Source organism: Bombina bombina, unplaced genomic scaffold, assembly GCF_027579735.1.
Source record: "Bombina bombina isolate aBomBom1 unplaced genomic scaffold, aBomBom1.pri scaffold_1176, whole genome shotgun sequence".
NCBI classification, from domain to species: domain Eukaryota; kingdom Metazoa; phylum Chordata; class Amphibia; order Anura; family Bombinatoridae; genus Bombina; species Bombina bombina.
In genome coordinates, this window is record NW_026513124.1 from 67231 (window position 1) to 86110 (window position 18880).

Here is an 18880-nt window from a genome sequence, read left to right on the forward strand (position 1 = left end):
TGTTTACTATCCCTTTTAAATTGGAAGAGTTTGATAAAATGTCAAATCACTATGAAATGTAATTCTTGTATTCTAGAAAAAATGAGTTCCAGTGTTTGTGCTAGTTGTCATCTCTAGTGAAATCTATTACTGGTGACCTCTTTGTTTTGTTTAATCATAAACATATGTATACATTCAGGGGCTCTGTTCTGGGAAAGTCTGTGATGTGGCTAACCCTTTATCTGCCATGAATGTTTGATGATGCACACACATGCAATATTTTAGAAATCAATTAGCATATACTGTTATGCATCATCAACCGTTTTCAATTGAATAAACACTAAAATAAACATTCTTCATTAAACAACATAAGCTCAGCTTCCTTTTTTTAAAAAAGCATATAACCTTTTTCTGCTCAGTCATGGGGAGGGCTTTAATTCTGTATTTTGTGTATTTTTAGAAAATCTTTGCTGTACTACAATGTGAAGTATGCTAGATAATGAGACTACTGTTAACTAACTTGGAATCTCATTCCTTCCTCCAAGTGCCTCTGAATAACTACTCTCTTAGAATTTATTTTTATAAGGATGTGGCAGATAATGCTGAAAAAATTACAAATGAGCAAATTCAACTAATTTAATCAGAATCTCTGGCAAGTGATTGACTGTTTCATGCTTACTTTCAGTGCTTCCGGAATAGACTCAATCTTGAAGCAGTTGTTTTGATGTACCAGAAATTCTATTATATACTGTTTTATAATGCTTGTTAATCTGGATTGCAGTAACTGATTTGTCTGGCTTCTGATATTTAAGAAGTTATCAGTCACTTAAACAACTGGAAATGTAAAGGTACAATGGGTCTCAATTAATCAAACACGGGCAGACAGGGACGTACATATTCACCCCTGTCTGCCCGGGTTCTCCTCTGGCATTTACCATTGCACACCAGAGAATTCCTATGCATTTGTTTACACACCCGCCTTCTGCCGCGACACAACTAATCATATGCAGGCAGGAACTGTCAATCTCCCCAGTCGGAAGAGACCGGGGAGATTGAAATTCTCCACCTAAGAGGGGGAGAACAGGGCAGGGGTCTGCTTGATAAATCCTGATTGCAGGTTCACTTGTAGAAACTTTCAGTCAAAGTGGACAGAAGGGCTTGATCAATTGAGCCCATGGAAGTTACAGCTGTTAAAAAATGTACCTCTTCCTTTTGGTCCATTTCTAGGAGGGCATACTGAGGCAGGCTCATAAGCATGCATGTGTCTTGAGCACTATGTGGCAGCAGTGTTTGTAGGGAGGCTGCAACAGGTGGTGCTGAATGACAGCAGGGACACACATCTCTGGATCCAGTCCAAGGCTGGAAGGATAAGGCTGAGATGGGGGAACCCGTGGGCAGAGTTGGTGTTCGGTGGGAGCCATGATGCTCATGGGATGATTAATGGTTGGGTTGAGTAGGGTGACACAGGCAGATATGGAAATGCCATGAGTAGGTCAGGGTGATCTAGGGGCATGGCTAGGTGGCCACTAGTTTCACTCCCAGAAAATGTGACATTTAACAGTAAGCAAGAGCTTTTGGAGGGGTAATTAGACGTGAGTGTAATCATGGCCAGCTATGATAGGGAGTCCCGTCATGTGCGTCATCCCCTCCTCCCCTCCTCCCCAATTGATGTAATGCAGGGAAGTAAAACAAATCAGGAAGTGGTTCTGTATAAGATATGCAGTAGAGAAATGAAGAGAAGGGGCGTGAAACAAATCTGTGTGATGACTGAACTATTGCGTAATTGTGATCTGTTCCCACTATGTGCCTCCTCCTCAGTGCAAAATACTTGTATGTTCTAGTTATACTATGTTCATCACTAGATGAATATATGTCTATAACTGATAATTGATTCAATACTTGTATTGTTATACACTATGGGCTGTTAGTCAATAAGTGATGGAACCATTAAACCTGATTCTATTCATACAAACTCTAGTGTGGCTTATCTTTATTAGAAAATAGAGGACAAGTATGTTGCTAAGTGTGTGTATGTATTGGAAAAAAGGGAACTAGTGTGTAACTAAATGTATGAGAAGAAAGGGAACTGGTGTGATACTAAGTGTGTGTATAATTATGACAAGTATGTTGCACTGAGGAGGAGGCACATAGTGGGAACAGATCACGATTACGCAAGAGTTCAGTCATCACACAGATTTGTTTCACGCCCCTTATCTTTACTTCTCTACCGCATATCCTATACAGAACCACTTCCCTAGCATTACGTCAATTGGGGAGGAGCCTTTGATGACGCTCATGAGGGGACTCCCTATCGTAGTTGGCCATGATTACACTCATGTCCCTATGATTACGGCCAATGGCCGAAAAGCTTTAGTATCTTTTTAGTTCGGTATGAACATTTTTACATTTGAAGCCTTGTTTTTATATACCGATCACATGGTGTCTCCTAGACTTCCTTTATGAGCTGCTCCTGATTTTGTGATTTGGAGCGCCCACGGTGGGTGGATTAAATATGTTTTATAAATATAAGGAGATTTTTTGATGAGCTGTTAAAGTGCTATTTTTAAAAAAATAAACTGCCACTTGACTATTTACAAAATTTGTATGTAAATAGGGATTTATCAATTACTCATTTGTTTTATATATTATCTGCAAGATTGTATTTATGTATTTCATTTATATGTTATGATGATAAAATATATATTTTATCTGATAGTGTTCTTAACATTGTTTTTTTACTTATGTGCATTGATATTGTTGTTGTTTGTTGTCATGACAACTTTTAGTATTGGTTCACACCCACCCATAGGTGGTGATGGTTGTCTTAAATATGTGTTTGGTTATATATAGCAAGTGAATTGTTATAATTTTATTAAGCCTGATGAAACAGCCATGTATTAGCTGAGAAATGTGTTACTGTTTTTATATTCTTATTAAAGTAAGCTTTGATCCTACCACTTGCTGCCAAACCATCATTTATCCATCATCCATTACGTTTAATGGTTCAACAGACGTTTGGAACTAACTCACCTGGTTTTACCTCACTGCTGTTGGGGTTTTGCAACACTTGCACCAAGGGGGGTGCTCTCTTGCATGTGAGTGAATTATTTTGTGCACTTTATCATAAGAGTACATACAATACTGGGCCATGTGGCACTTCTGTGTTTTTTCAACTTTCACAATCATCTATTATTGGTTGTTAATAATGTCATTTTGGAGATCAGTTATTGTGGGAATAATTAACCACAGTCAATCCTAGTTTTCCTATATCAAATGAGATTTTTGGTAAGATTGGAATCAACCCCCTTGTTACTCGTTAGATCTTGTTTAAGAATAAACAGTTTTATGTATGGTAGAATGATAACAATTTGTTTTAGATCCTAATTTATTAAAAAAAAATACAAATTAGTCTAATAGAAAAAAAGTTTTTAACTTATTAGAAAAGCATAAAAGCTAGGAAAGCCATTATAACTTCTTGAGATAAATCTGAATGTTACTGTTATATGAGATGCTTTTGGTCTCTTGCCTACAGGTGCTGAAGTCTCTTTTAGAGTGGATGTGCGGCAGGTGGAGGACTACCCTGTGGATCTGTATTACCTGATGGATTTGTCATTATCCATGAAAGATGATTTAGATACCATCCGGAACCTTGGAACTAAGCTGGCAGCAGAGATGAAGAAGTTGACTAGCAACTTCCGTCTAGGCTTTGGATCCTTTGTGGATAAGAATGTTTCTCCCTTCTCCTACACTGCACCCAAAAATCAAAACAATCCTTGCACTGGGTGAGTATGAATAGGAGGGTACACCATAGTCCTTACTAAAATAATTATTGTAGCCTCACTCACTGCTAATACATAATCAGTTACCTTCTTCTTAATATCTTTTAGTGCCATGTGGTTTTGACACTGGCTAAACAATTTAAATCAGTAAACTTAAAGGGACAGATTACAAGTGGCACACTAATGCTAGCGTTGGATGTGATAAGAAGTATCACTGGACCCCACTAACATTAGCTCTCAACTTGATATTACAAGTCCATGGTAAATAAAATAAAGTTTTACACCCATATATACACTTTTTAACAAAAAAAAATATTTTGGTTTAATATTGAAAAAAAGGTTTAAAAAGGGATATAAGGTTAAAAAGGGATACATATAATCACATATACACATAAATACACACACATATATATATATCTTTGTGCGTGTGTAATATATATATATATGTATATGTATATGTATGTGTGTGTGTATATGTATGTGTGTGTGTGTATGTGTATATATATATATAAAATATATATATATATAATATATATATAAAATATATATACACACACACAGTATCTCACAAAAGTGAGTACACCCCTCACATTTTTGTAAATAGTTTATTATATCTTTTCATGTGACAACACTGAAGAAATCACACTTTGCTACAATGTAAAGTAGGGAGTGTACAGCCTGTATAACAGTGTAAATTTGCTGTCCCATCAAAATAACTCAACACACAGCCATTAATGTCTAAACCGTTGGCAACAAAAGTGAGTACACCCTTAAGTGGAAATGTCCAAATTGGGCCCAAAGTGTCTATTTTGTGTGGCCACCATTATTTTCCAGCACTGCCTTAACCCCCTTGGGCATGGAGTTCACCAGAGCTTCACAGGTTTGCACTGGAGTCCTCTTCCACTCCTCCATGACGACATCAAAGAGCTGGTGAATGTTAGAGAACTTGCATTCCCCCACCTTCCGTTTGAGGATGCCTCACAGATGCTCAATAGTGTTTAGGTCTGGAGACATGCTTGGCCAGTCCATCACCTTTACCCTCAGCTTCTTTAGCAAGGCAGTGGTCAACTTGGAGGTGTGTTTGGGGTCGTTATCATGTTGGAATACTGCCCTGTGGCCCAGTCTCCAAAGGGAGGGGCTCATGCTCTGCTTTATTATGTCACAGTACATGTCGGCATTCATGGTTCCCTCAATGAACTGTAGCTCCCTAGTACCTGCATAAATAAAAACAGAGAAGCGCTCAACCTGGGAACGAACAATAGCATAATAGCTTGTTCTATGGCTAGTTACCACCCAATAAGCAGCCTCTTTATGCTCAACATGTGCCTTTCACAGAGAAGAACTTTCCTGTAGCATATCGGTCTGATCCTGACTTAACAGTACAATCCAGCCCTGAAATACCAGGCAATCCCTCTCTGAACAAGAGAAACGGCAAAACCCCAGATGTATGGTTCAGCTTATTGTGGGCCTCGTCAGTGAGGTGCAGCCATATCTCTCTAGGCACACTGAGAAACGGGTCCACGTCTGGATTCCCGTATCGCACTTAGGGAGACCTCCCTAAGAGTCATAATTTGCATAAATAAAAAGAGAGAAGCTCTCAACCTGAGAACGAACAGCTTGTTCTATGGCTAGTTACCACCCAAGAAGCAGCCTCTCCCTAGTGCCCTCAGCACTCATGCAGGCCCAGACCATGACACTCCCACCACCATGCTTGACTGTAGGAAAGACACACTTGTCTTTGTATTCCTCACCTGGTTGCCGCCACACACGCTTGACACCATCTGAACCAAATAAGCTTATCTTGGTCTCATTGGACTACAGGACATGGTTCCAGTAATCCATGTCCTTAGTCTGTTTGTCTTCAGCAAACTGTTTGCAGGCTTTCTTGTGCATCATCTTTAGAAGAGGCTTCCTTCTGGGACGACAGCCATGCGGACCAATTTGATGCAGTGTGCAGCGTATGGTCTGAGCACTGACAGGCTAACCACCGACCCCTTCAACCTATGCAGCAATGCTGGCAGCACTCATACGTCTATTTCCCAAAGACAACCTCTGGATATAACGCTGAGCATGTGCACTCAAGTTCTTTGGTCGACCATGGCGAGGCCTGTTCTGAGTGGAACCTGTCCTGTGAAACCGCTGTATGGTCTTGCCCACCGTGCTGCAGCTCAGTTTCAGGGTCTTGGCAATCTTCTTATATCCTAGGCCATCTTTATGTAGAGCAATAATTCTTTTTTTCCGATCCTCAGAGTTCTTTGCCATGAGGTGCCATGTTGAACTTCCAGTGACCAGAATGAGAGAGTGTGAGAGCGATAACACAAAATTGAACACACCTGCTACCCATTCACGCCTGAGACCTTGTAACACTGAGTCACATGACACCGGGAGGGAAAATGGCTAATTGGGCCCAATTAGCCAACGGTTTAGACATTAATGGCTGTGTGAGTTTTTTGAGGGGACAGCAAATTTACACTGTTATACAGGTTGTACACTCACTATTTTACATTGTAGCAAAGTGTGATTTCTTCAGTGTTGTCACATGAAAAGATATAATAGAATATTTACAAAAATGTGAGGGATGTACTCACTTTTGTGAGATACTGTGTGTGTATATGTGTGTGTGTATATATGTATGTGTATATATATATATATATATATATATATATATATATATATATATATATATATGTATGTATGTATGTATGTATATATATATATATATATATATATATATATATATATATATATATATATATATATATATATATATATACATACATACAGTACTGTGCAAAAGTATTAGGCCACCATTAGATTTGTTGTTTTAGCAAATTTTTAATGACCATCCATATTTATTTTTTCGGTCTCTTTTTATTAAGATACAAACAGAAAATACAGGAAATATGTACACAAAATATAAAAAAAACACAATTTTCAGAACAAAATTGCTTCTTCAAGCAAAAGTCAGTATTTCTGACTTTTTCTCCCTTGGCACTAAGCCAGGGGCGTATTTAGGTTTTGTGCTGCCCTAGGCACTCACAATTCTGCTGCCCCCCCTACACCCCCCCCAGGTTTTAAGCCTTTTTTGCCCATAACATATTTTGGTATCTGGGTGGCTTCTTAAAAGGTTATGGCGTTGAGTGTTGTAAGTCTACCACCTGGTGTTAAAGGGACATGATACACAATGTGTTGCTTTTCATAATTAAGATTAAAGGGATAGGAAAGTCAAAAATAAAAACTTGCATGATTCTGACAGAGCATGTAATGTTTAGACACTTTTAATTTCACTTCTATTTTCAAATGTGCTTCGTTCTCTTGGTATCCCTTGTTGAAAAAGAATAACACATATCCTACACTAGAGGGAGCTAGCTGCTGATTGGTGCCTGTACACATTTGTCTTTTCTGATTGGCTAACTAGGTGTGTTTACCTAGCTTCCAGTAGTGCAATGCTGTTCATTCAGCAAAGGATAACAAGAGAATGAAGAAACTTTTATAATAGAAGAAATTGGAAAGTTGTTTTTTTTTAAATTGCATGTTCTATCCAAATCATGAAAGAAAATGATGGGGTTTCCTTTACCTTTAAGCATACAGCTTTACAAATATCCAAGTTACTTCTATTATCAAATTGAATCTGTACTCAGGGTATTTATTGTTGAAGAGAATATCTAGGTATGAAAGCTTGCAGGTGTCTGGAGCACTATGTGGCAGTCGTTTTACAAGAATGCCACTGTGACTACTTTTCAAAAAAGGATACCAAGAGAATGAATTACATATGATAATAGAAAATAAATAAAAAGTGTGTTTGTTTGTTTTTTAATTATATACTATATCTTAATCATATGAACCATATTGGTTCATATCATGTTGACCATGTATGCTTTTAAACTACAAGACTGCTCATATGGAAAAACATCATACATATATATTTAACTAGTTAAATTTGTTTAAATGAAATATGAAACTAACAGTAAGTATGCCTTGTTACACAAATCCATTTGGGAGCTCTAGCAGGTTGATAAGAACAAAACTATTTTAGAGACCACAAAATACATAAAACTACACTAATTTCATGGACAGATCTGAAAACAGTTAAAGAGTTAAGGAATATTTCTGATTTCAGAGCATAATCTGGGTAAGGCACCAAAGGGGAAAAAAAACATTCCACACAGCTGCTGTTGTATTAACTTCACGTTGAAAGAGCTCAGCCTGGGTGCACAGTGCAAACATCAAGCATGGTTTCCTATGAGCTCCCTCCCAAGCATCCTATGTGACCATTTCTTTCACTAACTTTCCTCACTAGAGGGAAAATGCAATAGGGAAGTATTTACCAAACTCTCCTAGGTGAAAAAGGATGCTTAAAAAGTGCACACTAACTAGGAACTATGGGTTAATGTATTCATAACACGCTTAATAAAACATAATTATTGCTCCTTTCATGACAGTTAAAGAAGTTGCTATGTCAAAATCTAAATTATGCACATTGGGTCTAAAGACACAATCAATATTTTTTGTTTAAGAACCAATGAGACATAAATATGAAGTAAACCAGGGAGAAAAAAAGCGCATCACTTTGTTTACCACTTATAGTAATAAACCCCTAACGCACAAATGGAGATATTATCAGTCACACAGCTAAGAGATTAGTTTGAGGGAACACAAATACGTGTTAATTTGGTAGTTCAGCTTTTTCATCCACCTGTAATGTACACATTACCAAAAAGTACAACACATTAGATCTTTATCGTGTAAATCCCCAAAGTTAGCAACTTGTTTATTTTCAGTCCGAAGAGTGTAGTAAACTGTATTTGAGGGAAAGTCCTTAGCTGTCAGGGAGTTGTATGATATCGGCAAATTACATTTCAGTCCCCTCTATCAATATCATAACAAAGCTTGCTGGCACGGCACGCTCATCACCTCCGCCCCCCTACTCACCAGTCCTCCCGCCTGGTCACCCCTGCCCTGCTACCCCCTCCCTCCTCACCAGTCCTCTCTGCTCCGGCCTCCGGTGACTGTCCTGAGACTCCTCCTGACGCCTGTCTGATCTGCTGCGATGCCGACGATCCCACTCACACTGACTACTCACTGCTGCAATCATGCACGTCAGTCCTCACAGCCGCTCCTCACTGCCCTGGGAGGGAGATCATGTGAGCACGTGCATGTCTCCCTCCAATGTGCGGCAAGTCGGCTAACAGTCTAGGAAGGCGGGCAGCGGAAGTAAGGAAAACGTCACGTGACCTCGGCAAAAAGCCGGCTCACGTGACAGCAGAACGAAAACATTTTTTTTAAATTTACCGGAGAAAAAAATTAAAAAAAATTATGCAGTTGAAAGTGCCACTTTGCCGCCCCCCCAAATCTGCCGCCCTAGGCACTGGCCTTGTTGGCCTAGGGATAAATACGCCCCTGCACTAAGCACATCTTGAACTCTTTTGGGGAGACTGTCCTGAAGTTTTCAGAAGTAATCTTCTGGTATATTATACCAGGCTTTTTTCAGCACTTCCCAGAGTACTTCTTTAGATTTAGGTTGTCTTTTATTTCTTTCTCTGTCCAGTTGATCCCATACTGCCTCTGTAATATTCAGGTCTAGACTTTGGGAGGCCTTTCCTTGACTGTCAGTGTTTTATCAGCTGTTTTTCTCTCCAAATATGACTTCACTGCATTAGCAGTGTGCTTGGGATCATTATCATGCTGAAAAATAAAACCATTGCCAACCAGGTGCTTTCCAGAAGGAATGGGATGAGGAATTAAAACCTGTCTGTACTTTTCAGCATTCATGATCCCATCAATTCTGAAAATATCACCAACATCATTGTCAGAAATGCAGCACAAACCAGGACAGACCCTCCACCATGTTCCACTGAAGGCCACAAGCACTCATTCTACAATTTCTCTCCGCTCTTCTCACATATTGTAGACGATTGGACACAAAAATTTCAAACTTGAATTTGTGACTCTGTAATACTCTTTTCCACTGATCTTCATTCCAATCTTTGTGAGCTTTAGCATATCTTAACCTTTTTATCCTGTTCCCCTTCTGAAAAATTGGTTTCTTGGCTGCTACCCTTCCACAAAGACCATTCCTAATCAAGCTTCTTCAGACTTTAGAAGGGTCAACTTGGCATCCCGATGAAGCTGCCAGATGCTGAGCCAGGTCCTTGCTGGACTTCTTCTGGTGAGAAACTTTCACTGAGAAACTTCTCATCAGATTTTGAAAGTTTACTTGGCCTTCCAGAGATTTTTTTTACCTCTCCTGATTCCTCAAATTTCTTTATAACCGCTTGAATACCACATCTTGAGTATCCAGTTTGTTTGTTTGCTGACTTCCCTTTGAGAGTGGACTTGCTGATGCAAAAGTATGATTTTATGTCTGTCAAATTCTGTGATCTTTGGCATTTTGAATGCAATGATATGATTGAAACTTGTTCTTATTAGCAAGCTTCCAATTAAACTCATGCCACATGTGTATGTAATGCTCAAGCATGTCTTGCACAAACCTGGTGTAATAGACCTTTTTCACAGAAGTCATTTTGACATAAAATAGTAGGACAAATACAAGTGATAGCAATGATATTAATTAGGGGTCCATTCCATTTAGGTTTATGAGAGCCAGGTTCCTGCTATTGCTCAAGTGTAAAGGGAGGTCACATTAAATACTTGCCACTTTAGCCTATAGAAGCTTTTTTTAATTTATTTTTAATTTATTTTCTGAATATATATATATTCTGATTGTATTCTAATAAAGAGACTGAGAAATAATTATAAATTGTCATTCATTATACCATTGCTAAAACATAAAATCTTTTTTTGCACAGTACTGTATGTGTAAATATATATATATATATATATATATATATATATATATATATATATATATATATATATATATATATATATGTGTGTGTGTGTGTATATGTATGTATGTATATATGTGTGTGTGCATATATATATATATATATATATATATATACACACACGCGCACACAAGCACGCACGCACAGTCCACTGCAGATGCACTCTCACCATCTCTCATCAGCCACGATATATATATATATATATATATATATATATATATATATATATATATATATATATATATATATATATATATATATATACCTCCACCAGTAAGCACTCACAGGACTTCAGCCAACTTCAAAATTATTTATTTGTTCAAATCCTTGACATTTCTGTCCCTTCCTCAGATCAATCTCACATCCAAGACTTACAACACCCTAGGACCAGAACACACCCAATCAGCCCTTTACAATTCCCTTGTTATCGTGACTCTAAACAACCAATCATCACTTAAACACAACAATCCTCTCAATACCCATCTAAAACATTTGGGACCGGTTCTCACCCTATCTCCCCCTAGACTTTATTAGCAAATTGGTCATCAGTATCTCTCTGCAAGGTTATTAATGTTAAATCACTTACAAAGCAATTTATAGTAGCTTGCCGTATATCAGTAACCACAGCTGATTACATAATTTCACGCCGCATATCCTGTCTATCATGACATCAATGTGTTGATAAACGACACCTCGTGGTTACCATTTGTTTGGCGGGGTACAAGCATCATTAATCTGTCACCCATTGAGCCGTTCTACGTAATGCTAAGCCAATTTTATCACTAGGAGTGTGTCAGAAAAATGTAATGAACCGCGCCTCTCCAGTTGGCTTGAAGGGCAATCACATCTTAAGTTCGAACTTACAGTAACATGGTGTGTTTGGTCTGTACACTACCGGACCCAATATAGGCATTACATAACATTATACTTTTAAACCCTATTCGTTCCCATACTTGGTATCTGTTCTTCTAACCATTATCGTGTTGCAAGAAACACTGTGTTATTTGTCCCTCTACTAAACTAATATATTAGCTATAGAATCCTGATTAAAGGGGCATTAATTTATCTAATAAACAGATTGTGTCATTTTGTATTGAACCAGCAACCTAATGTTTGTTCAGCCTCAAACCTCAACTATTATATTAAATCAATGAAACGACTCAAATAATTAATATCCTAACACTACTTGCTCCAACAAAGTGGCCTTGCCGCCATATATGTTATGTCCGCTACAGTTTCTTATTAAAACTAGCCTGCATTACATCTCACTATCACCCACTTATCCAAACGCTATTTACTCGTATATACTACTTTTACCATCAAGAGGATAGGTCAGAGAACCATCCCATTAATATCAATGCTGTGAGAAACATCCTTAAATGGACATAAACCCCCATTCCTAAAAATCATTATAACATTGTTGCAAAAGTGTTGCTTTTCAACAAAGGATAACAAGAAAACAAATAAAATCTGATAATAGAAGTAAATTTTAAAGTTGTTTAAAATTGTATGCTCTATCTGAATCATGAAATAATATTTTTGGGTTTAAACATACATATTAAAATTAAAACTGAATTAAACCAATGGAAGTGGCACACACCATGTAGTACCCTCAGTACAGTAATGATGACCCTGTTCCTTAAAGGAACGGATTGGAACACCATTCTCCATGCTACTGGCTGCCACCTTCCTGCTCTATGTAGGAATATTAAAAAAAAAAGAAGCAAAATTCGAGTGTGTGATCCACAACAGTCCTGATGCACAGAACAGCTAATTGAGATGAAGAATAGGTTCATAGAGTTTGGACAAGTGGGTGATAGTGAGCAAATATGTAATGCAGGCTAGTTATAATAAGAAACTGTAGTGAACATAACGATATTGCGGCAAGGCCACTTTGTTGGAGCAAAGTGATCGCTTTAACATTAATAACAAATTTGCTAATAAAGTCTGTCAAGGGGGAGAGAGGGTGAAAACCAGTCCCAAATGTTTTAAAAGGGTGATGAGAGGATTGTTTGTGTTTAAGTGGTAATTTGTTGTTTAGAGTCTCATGATAACAAGGGAATTGTAAAGGGCTGATTGGGTGTGTTCTGGTCTAAGGGTATTTAAAAACTTGGATGTGAGCCATTCAGTTGGTCTGGAGGAAGGGACACTGTGCGATCCAGAAATGTCACGGATTTGAACAAATAAATAATTTTGAAGTCCTCTGAAGTCCAGTTAGTGCTAACTGGTGTAGATATAGATAGATATTTTCATATAGGTATATAGATATATATTTCCCTCTTAGCTGTGAGTCAATATCTTTATAACATATAATTTTATATAATATAACTGGAATAATCTGCTTTGCTAGCACCTGAACTTAGGTACACCCTCATCTGATGTTAATGTATGAAATAGGTAGACATTTCAGTGTTCACTGGGCAGGTGCATCTAACCTGGGGCAGGTTTCTATGGTGATTTACGTCTGTGTGAATTTCAGAAACGCTCTGCAGGGTGCACTCCATTTAAAGCATTTCCACTAAGAAACACTAGCTGCACTTTTTCAGCTTTGTACCAAACAATGCTCAAATCTTCATGACAACATAATGTAAAATAAAGTATTGTTTATGCAAAGCATTAAAGTAAATTTAATTTTTGTTAACAAGTATTTGGTATCTGACCTAAAGAAACCTCCAGAAGTGCATATCACATATCTTTGGGAGACAAGCCTGTGTTTGTGTTGTCTGCTAGTTTTGGCTTCAGGCCACAATTTGCTGAACTTGATCTGAAAGAATTAAATAGTTAGGCTTAGATAGGGCCAGCATGTCATGAATGATACCACCTTCTGAATGATTTGCTTTACCTTTAACTTGCTTTAAGGTTTTCTTTCAACCCCCACTCCAGATGCCCTAAGAGCTTTACAGATGCTTAGATGTTCCAAGCAAGTAATATGGTGTATCGGCAAACTTCTGCTATCCAATAATTTGGATACACTTTTACATGATAAATATGCATAGTCTTCATTTATATAATCTGCTGTTCTAATGAAAAAGTTAGTAACTCATTATCCAAATGATGTTAGGGCTATTTGATACAGGATCGTATTTTGCCAGGATATAAAAAAATAAAAGTGGCTGTAATGTCTTTATCCAATCAGAAGACATTAGAGCACTTTGAAGATCATTGTCTTACTGAATAAATACAGACACAATTTATTTGCTGGCAAAGGGCTGTAAGATGAAAGAAGCAGTACAGGTGGAACTCCCATAGGGTTAAGTGTACTAAGCATTTTTACATGCTATTAAATGAAAAATGCACACTTAAAGGGATATGAAACCAAAAAAAAATGTTCTTTCATGATTTAGATAAAGCATGCAGTTTTAAAGGGACACTGAACCCAAATTTTTTCTTTCGTGATTCAGATAGAGCATGCAATTTTAAGCAAGTTTCTAATTTACTCCTATTATCAAATTTTCTTCATTCTCTCGGTATCTTTATTTGAAAAGCAAGAATGTAAGTTTAGATGCCGGCCCATTTTTGGTGAACAACCTGGGTTGTTCTTACTGATTGGTGGATAAATTCACCCACCAATAAACAAAGTGCTGTCCAGGGTCTGAACCAAAAATTGTCTGGCTCCTTAGCATAGATGACTCCTTTCTAAATAAAGATAGCAAGAGAACGAAGTAAAATTAATAATAGGAGTAAATTAGAAAGCGCAGGCAATTTTAAGCAATTATCTAAATCGCAAAAGAAAAAAATTGGGTTCAGTGTCCCTTTAAGCAACGTTCTAATTTACTCCTATTATTATAAATTTTTCTTCATTCTCTTGGTATGCTTTGTTGAATGAGCAGCAATGCACTGCTGTTTTGCTGACTGAACACATGGGTGAGCCAATGAAAATTGGTATATATATGCAGCCTCCAATCAGAAGGTAGAACCTAGGTTCTTTGCTGCTCCTGGGCTTTCCTAGAAAGTTGTTTAAAATTGATGTTTCGTTGGAAAGTTGTTTAAAATTATATTCTCTATCTGAATCATGAAAGAAAAAATGTGGGTTTCATGATCCCTTTAATCAATATTTGGGGAACTCTATCTCTTTAACCCCTTTGTTGACCAGTGATATTTGGCTTAGTACAGGCAAGATTACAATTGAAACATAATTAGTTTCTAAGGCTCTAAAAAAAATGTATTTAACATTTTATATTTTTACAATGCTGTCTACCTTGTTGGTTGTTCAAAAAAGACAAATTCACATTTTTTTGCACGCTACTGCTTTTTCTCTATATGTTGGTTATGTTTATTTTAGACTTGGGCAAAAGTATAATAGAAACAAAATGACCCAGCATTTAAAGGGTTGATTTTACAGACAAAGTGTGTCAGCACAGTGCATCTCAAGTTCCCTTAGAGTTATAACTACAATATAACTTTATTTAAGTTATTACTGAGATCCTAATGGGGTGAGCCTTTCTGGTGACGTAATCGACTTTAAGCACAATTACATACAAGTCAGTAATGCTTCTGATACTTAAAGGGAAATGAAACCCAATTATTTTCTTTCATGTTTTAGATAGAGACTACCATTTTTAACAAATTTCCAATCAACTTCTATTATCTATTTTGATTCCTTCTCTTAGTATCTTTTGTTGAAGAGACAGCAATGCACATGGGTGATCCAATAACACAAGGCATACATTTGCAGCACTATTCAGCAGCTCTGATGCTATCTACATATGCTTTTCAACAAAGGATACCAAGAGAATTGAACACATTAGATTATAGAAATAAATTGGAAAGTTGTTTAAAATGGCATGCTTTCTATTGTACTTCATAGAGTTATAATTGATTTTATGTTATATATTCTTTTGATTGTTATATCTTTTATTACATCAGTCAAACTTTTTTTAAAAAATGTCCTGTTCTCTCTGAATGACGAAATATTTTTTTTCATGTCCCTTTAATGGTACACCTGGCACTAATGTTACTGTCTTCCAAATAAAAAATAAAAATAAATCTCAGTGCTACAAATGAAATCCATAGACAGTATTGCCATTCACTATAAAAGGTAAATTCTAATTAAAAAAACAAAACATGATAAGGTCTATTTCCCTAAGGCATTAATCGTTTACAATAATGACTCAAACTATAGAAATAAGGACCAGATTATGAGTGGAGCGCTAACGTTTGCGTGCAAGTGATAAGGGTGTTTATTGCCGTTGGTTTGCGCTCTTCTGGTTTATCGCTGGTATTATGAGTTGAAAGTAAACACAATCGCTTCAGCGCAATCGCGATTTACACTAGAATGATTACCATGACCTTAGAGCTTTGGTTAACTATTTTGTGAAACAAAAAGTGTCACAAAAAAGCATTTGATATATATAGAAATTAAGTAGATGAAAGCTTGAAAACAATGCAATATTCATTTTTATAAAGATTTTAATTATGTATTTACTGTAAATATTTATTCCTAATGTTCAGCACATAGCGGAATATGTAATATATATTTTTAAATACATATTTCCATATATATCTGTGTGTGTATATATATATAATATATTGTACAAAACAAAATATATGTAGAGAATATGTATTAATGAATATATTCTATGTGAAGAACATTGAATGTGAAATATTCATATTTTCATGTCTGTTTAGTGCAAATAAGAATATGCGATTGGGTTTGCGCAAGAGTGGGGTGTTTTTTTCCTCACTTTTTTTGCTCCCATTGACTTCCATGGGGAAATACGTGAACACACACGCAATATTCTAAGTTCGGCTTTTTGCACTCATCGGGTTAGCGCACGAGAGAAAACATTTTACTTTCACCTCCTAATATGAGTGCAACCCGACAAGCGCAAAAAGGTGAACTTTTAGCAGTTAATGCTCAAGCCAGAGCTTTAATTAGCGCTCCACTTGTAATCTGGCCATAAATGTTTTAAAAATAGTTAAAACTGCCATATTGTTTTGCAGTTCAGGGACATACACTTAAAAATCCTCTTAACTCCTTCTCTGAGGGACAGTTATAAATTGGCTACTATACTGAACGACCAATCAATGTATTGAATGTTGTAAAGTGAGGATTCTGAAATCTGCAGTTTGTGCTCCAGCTGCTTGGGGGGGGGAGTCAAAAATAAAACCCAGGTTTTCAGAGGCCAGATTGTAGGAATAAATAATGAAAGTAATAATGATTGTTTTTAATATGCATAATTACACGTGGAAGTCACATGTTGAGTATTATGTTCCTGTAATAAAAGTTCTAAAGTATGACTTACCAGGGGTATATTAATTTGCTTCTATTATCTACTATTCCCAGTTACAAACCCTTTCCAAACTGTGTTCCATCCTTTTGGATTTCGCCATCTTCTCTCTCTCTCACGGACAAAGTAAACAATTTCAATGCTATGGTCCAGAAGCAACGGGTATCGAGGAACAGGGATGCGCCAGAGGGTTGCTTTGATGCCATCTTGCAAGCAGCGGTTGCAAAGTGAGTATTCATTTATATCTACATCAGTTATTAAAAGGGGCATGTTATCCATATGCTAAATCACTTAAAATGATAGCTCATGTCTTGTAAAAAAGCTGACTAGAAAATATCACATGAACATCTATGTGAAAAGATATCTTCAACTCCATAGAATAAGTGGTCTTTAAACCGTATCCTTCAGCTAATCAGTATTGTCAGTGCTTCAAATTTCACACTTTGCTTTACTGTGATCTTGTGGGATTTCACAATACTCTTGCCAGATTTAATAGTAAAATAGAATTAACAAAAGAGGGAACAAAAAAAGTTTAAAACCCAGGACTGGGGAGAGATTGTCATGGAGTATGATCTATCCTAATATAAGAATGTGATAACAATATGCACGGAGGAAACGTCACTGCAACACTCTGAACAGAGGTAACGTTTTAGCACTGACTGCCTGATTTTGCATATTGTGTGGAAAGTCAATGCCGCATGTGTCTCCGTTTTCTTTGAACTTTTTATAATTGGAATAGTCTATTTTCTTAAACGGAAAGAGTCAACAGCTGCATTCATTACTTACGAGGAGGATGGCAAAGACACCCCAGCCAAAGGCTCAATACCTCTTCCACGTCCCCCATCCCCCAGTCATTCTTTGCCTTTCGTCCCAGGAGGTTGGCAGAGAAGTGTCAGAATTGTTTTCGTTAGTCTCTTATGGAGGGTAGTACTCTTCGGAATGGGACTGGAGTTTTTTAAGTAGTCCTGTCAGCCTCTTAGTGAGAGCATGGATGAAAGTTAGAGTCCGGAGATGCAGGAAGATTCTTCCTGCGAAACCATCCCGACTCAAATTAACAGCTTCACAAGCAATCAGCGTTAACGAATTTCGCTGCCTGCTTTCTTCTCTCAAGTCCATGGCAGAAGTGACGCTACTATCTGTCCACACTTGAAGGGCCGTGTTCCTGTTCCATGGCGCAGATTCCGGTAAGATCGTTTAATTTTTTTAATTTATTTTTTTATTGTGTTTTATTGAGGTTTCAAAAGGAATAAAGAACAACAAGGTTATAGTTCAGTTTATGGACATAAGCAATTGTAAACATATAAACAGTATTGTCAGTAAAATCTGTCTTTTGGATACACATAACGACATTGATTTTGAGGTTGGATTACATAATGATTACATAGACGGTCATAATATTCTACAGAATATGCACAAGTATGTGTCAAAATAGAAAACCTATACATCAGTGGCTAACCTCTTATTTTTAATAGAGTTGTAACAGATTCTTGACCAGCAACAAGGGCAGTATAATTATTTGGGAATTGTAACATCAAATTAGAAAGGTAGGGGAAATATATGTGAAGAAGCATATGCGAAAAGATCTCAGTTTTTTAATATTAGTACCTGGACTATTTCCCACGCATAATCTTAAACCTTGTATAGTAGAAATATGGAACATTAGGGAATGGTAGTATTAGAATCAAAGGGTTTTAGAATATTCAAGAAATAAAAATAAATTTTTCAAACAAATACCAATTTAAATGAACTTTTAAATGAAAATATGCTTCTATGCTGCAATATTAAAGTTTCATAGTGATTTGGGGGAGTAGTTCCAGGGTTACACTTACCTTATGTTCTCGAAGTGAACTCAGGGGTATGGGGGGGGCTATGATATACTAGGTCCGATGAAACAAGTATTGTAGGTAATTAGCCTCTACTAGGACCAAGTATAGTAGGGTCAAAACTAGGTAGGAGCTGAACAGTATACTTAGCGGGCTGTATATTGGTGGTGGATCATATATAAATGTATGGTACATCAAAATGAAATTGGCAGAGAGGTATG

At 36.9% G+C, this 18880-nt stretch overlaps 1 protein-coding gene across 1 annotated transcript in view; it reads left to right on the forward strand.

Annotated features, from left to right (window-relative positions):
* LOC128644718 (integrin beta-5-like) overlaps nt 1-17063 on the forward strand; it is a gene marked incomplete at its 3' end in the record, with an annotated part of 82543 nt that extends 65480 nt beyond the window's left edge. The window contains exons 4-5 of the mRNA XM_053697238.1: nt 3512-3761; nt 16893-17063. Of these exons, the coding sequence (XP_053553213.1) occupies nt 3512-3761; nt 16893-17063 (421 nt within the window). The remainder of the gene's footprint in view (nt 1-3511; nt 3762-16892) is intronic.
* Between the last annotated feature and the right edge of the window lie 1817 nt (nt 17064-18880).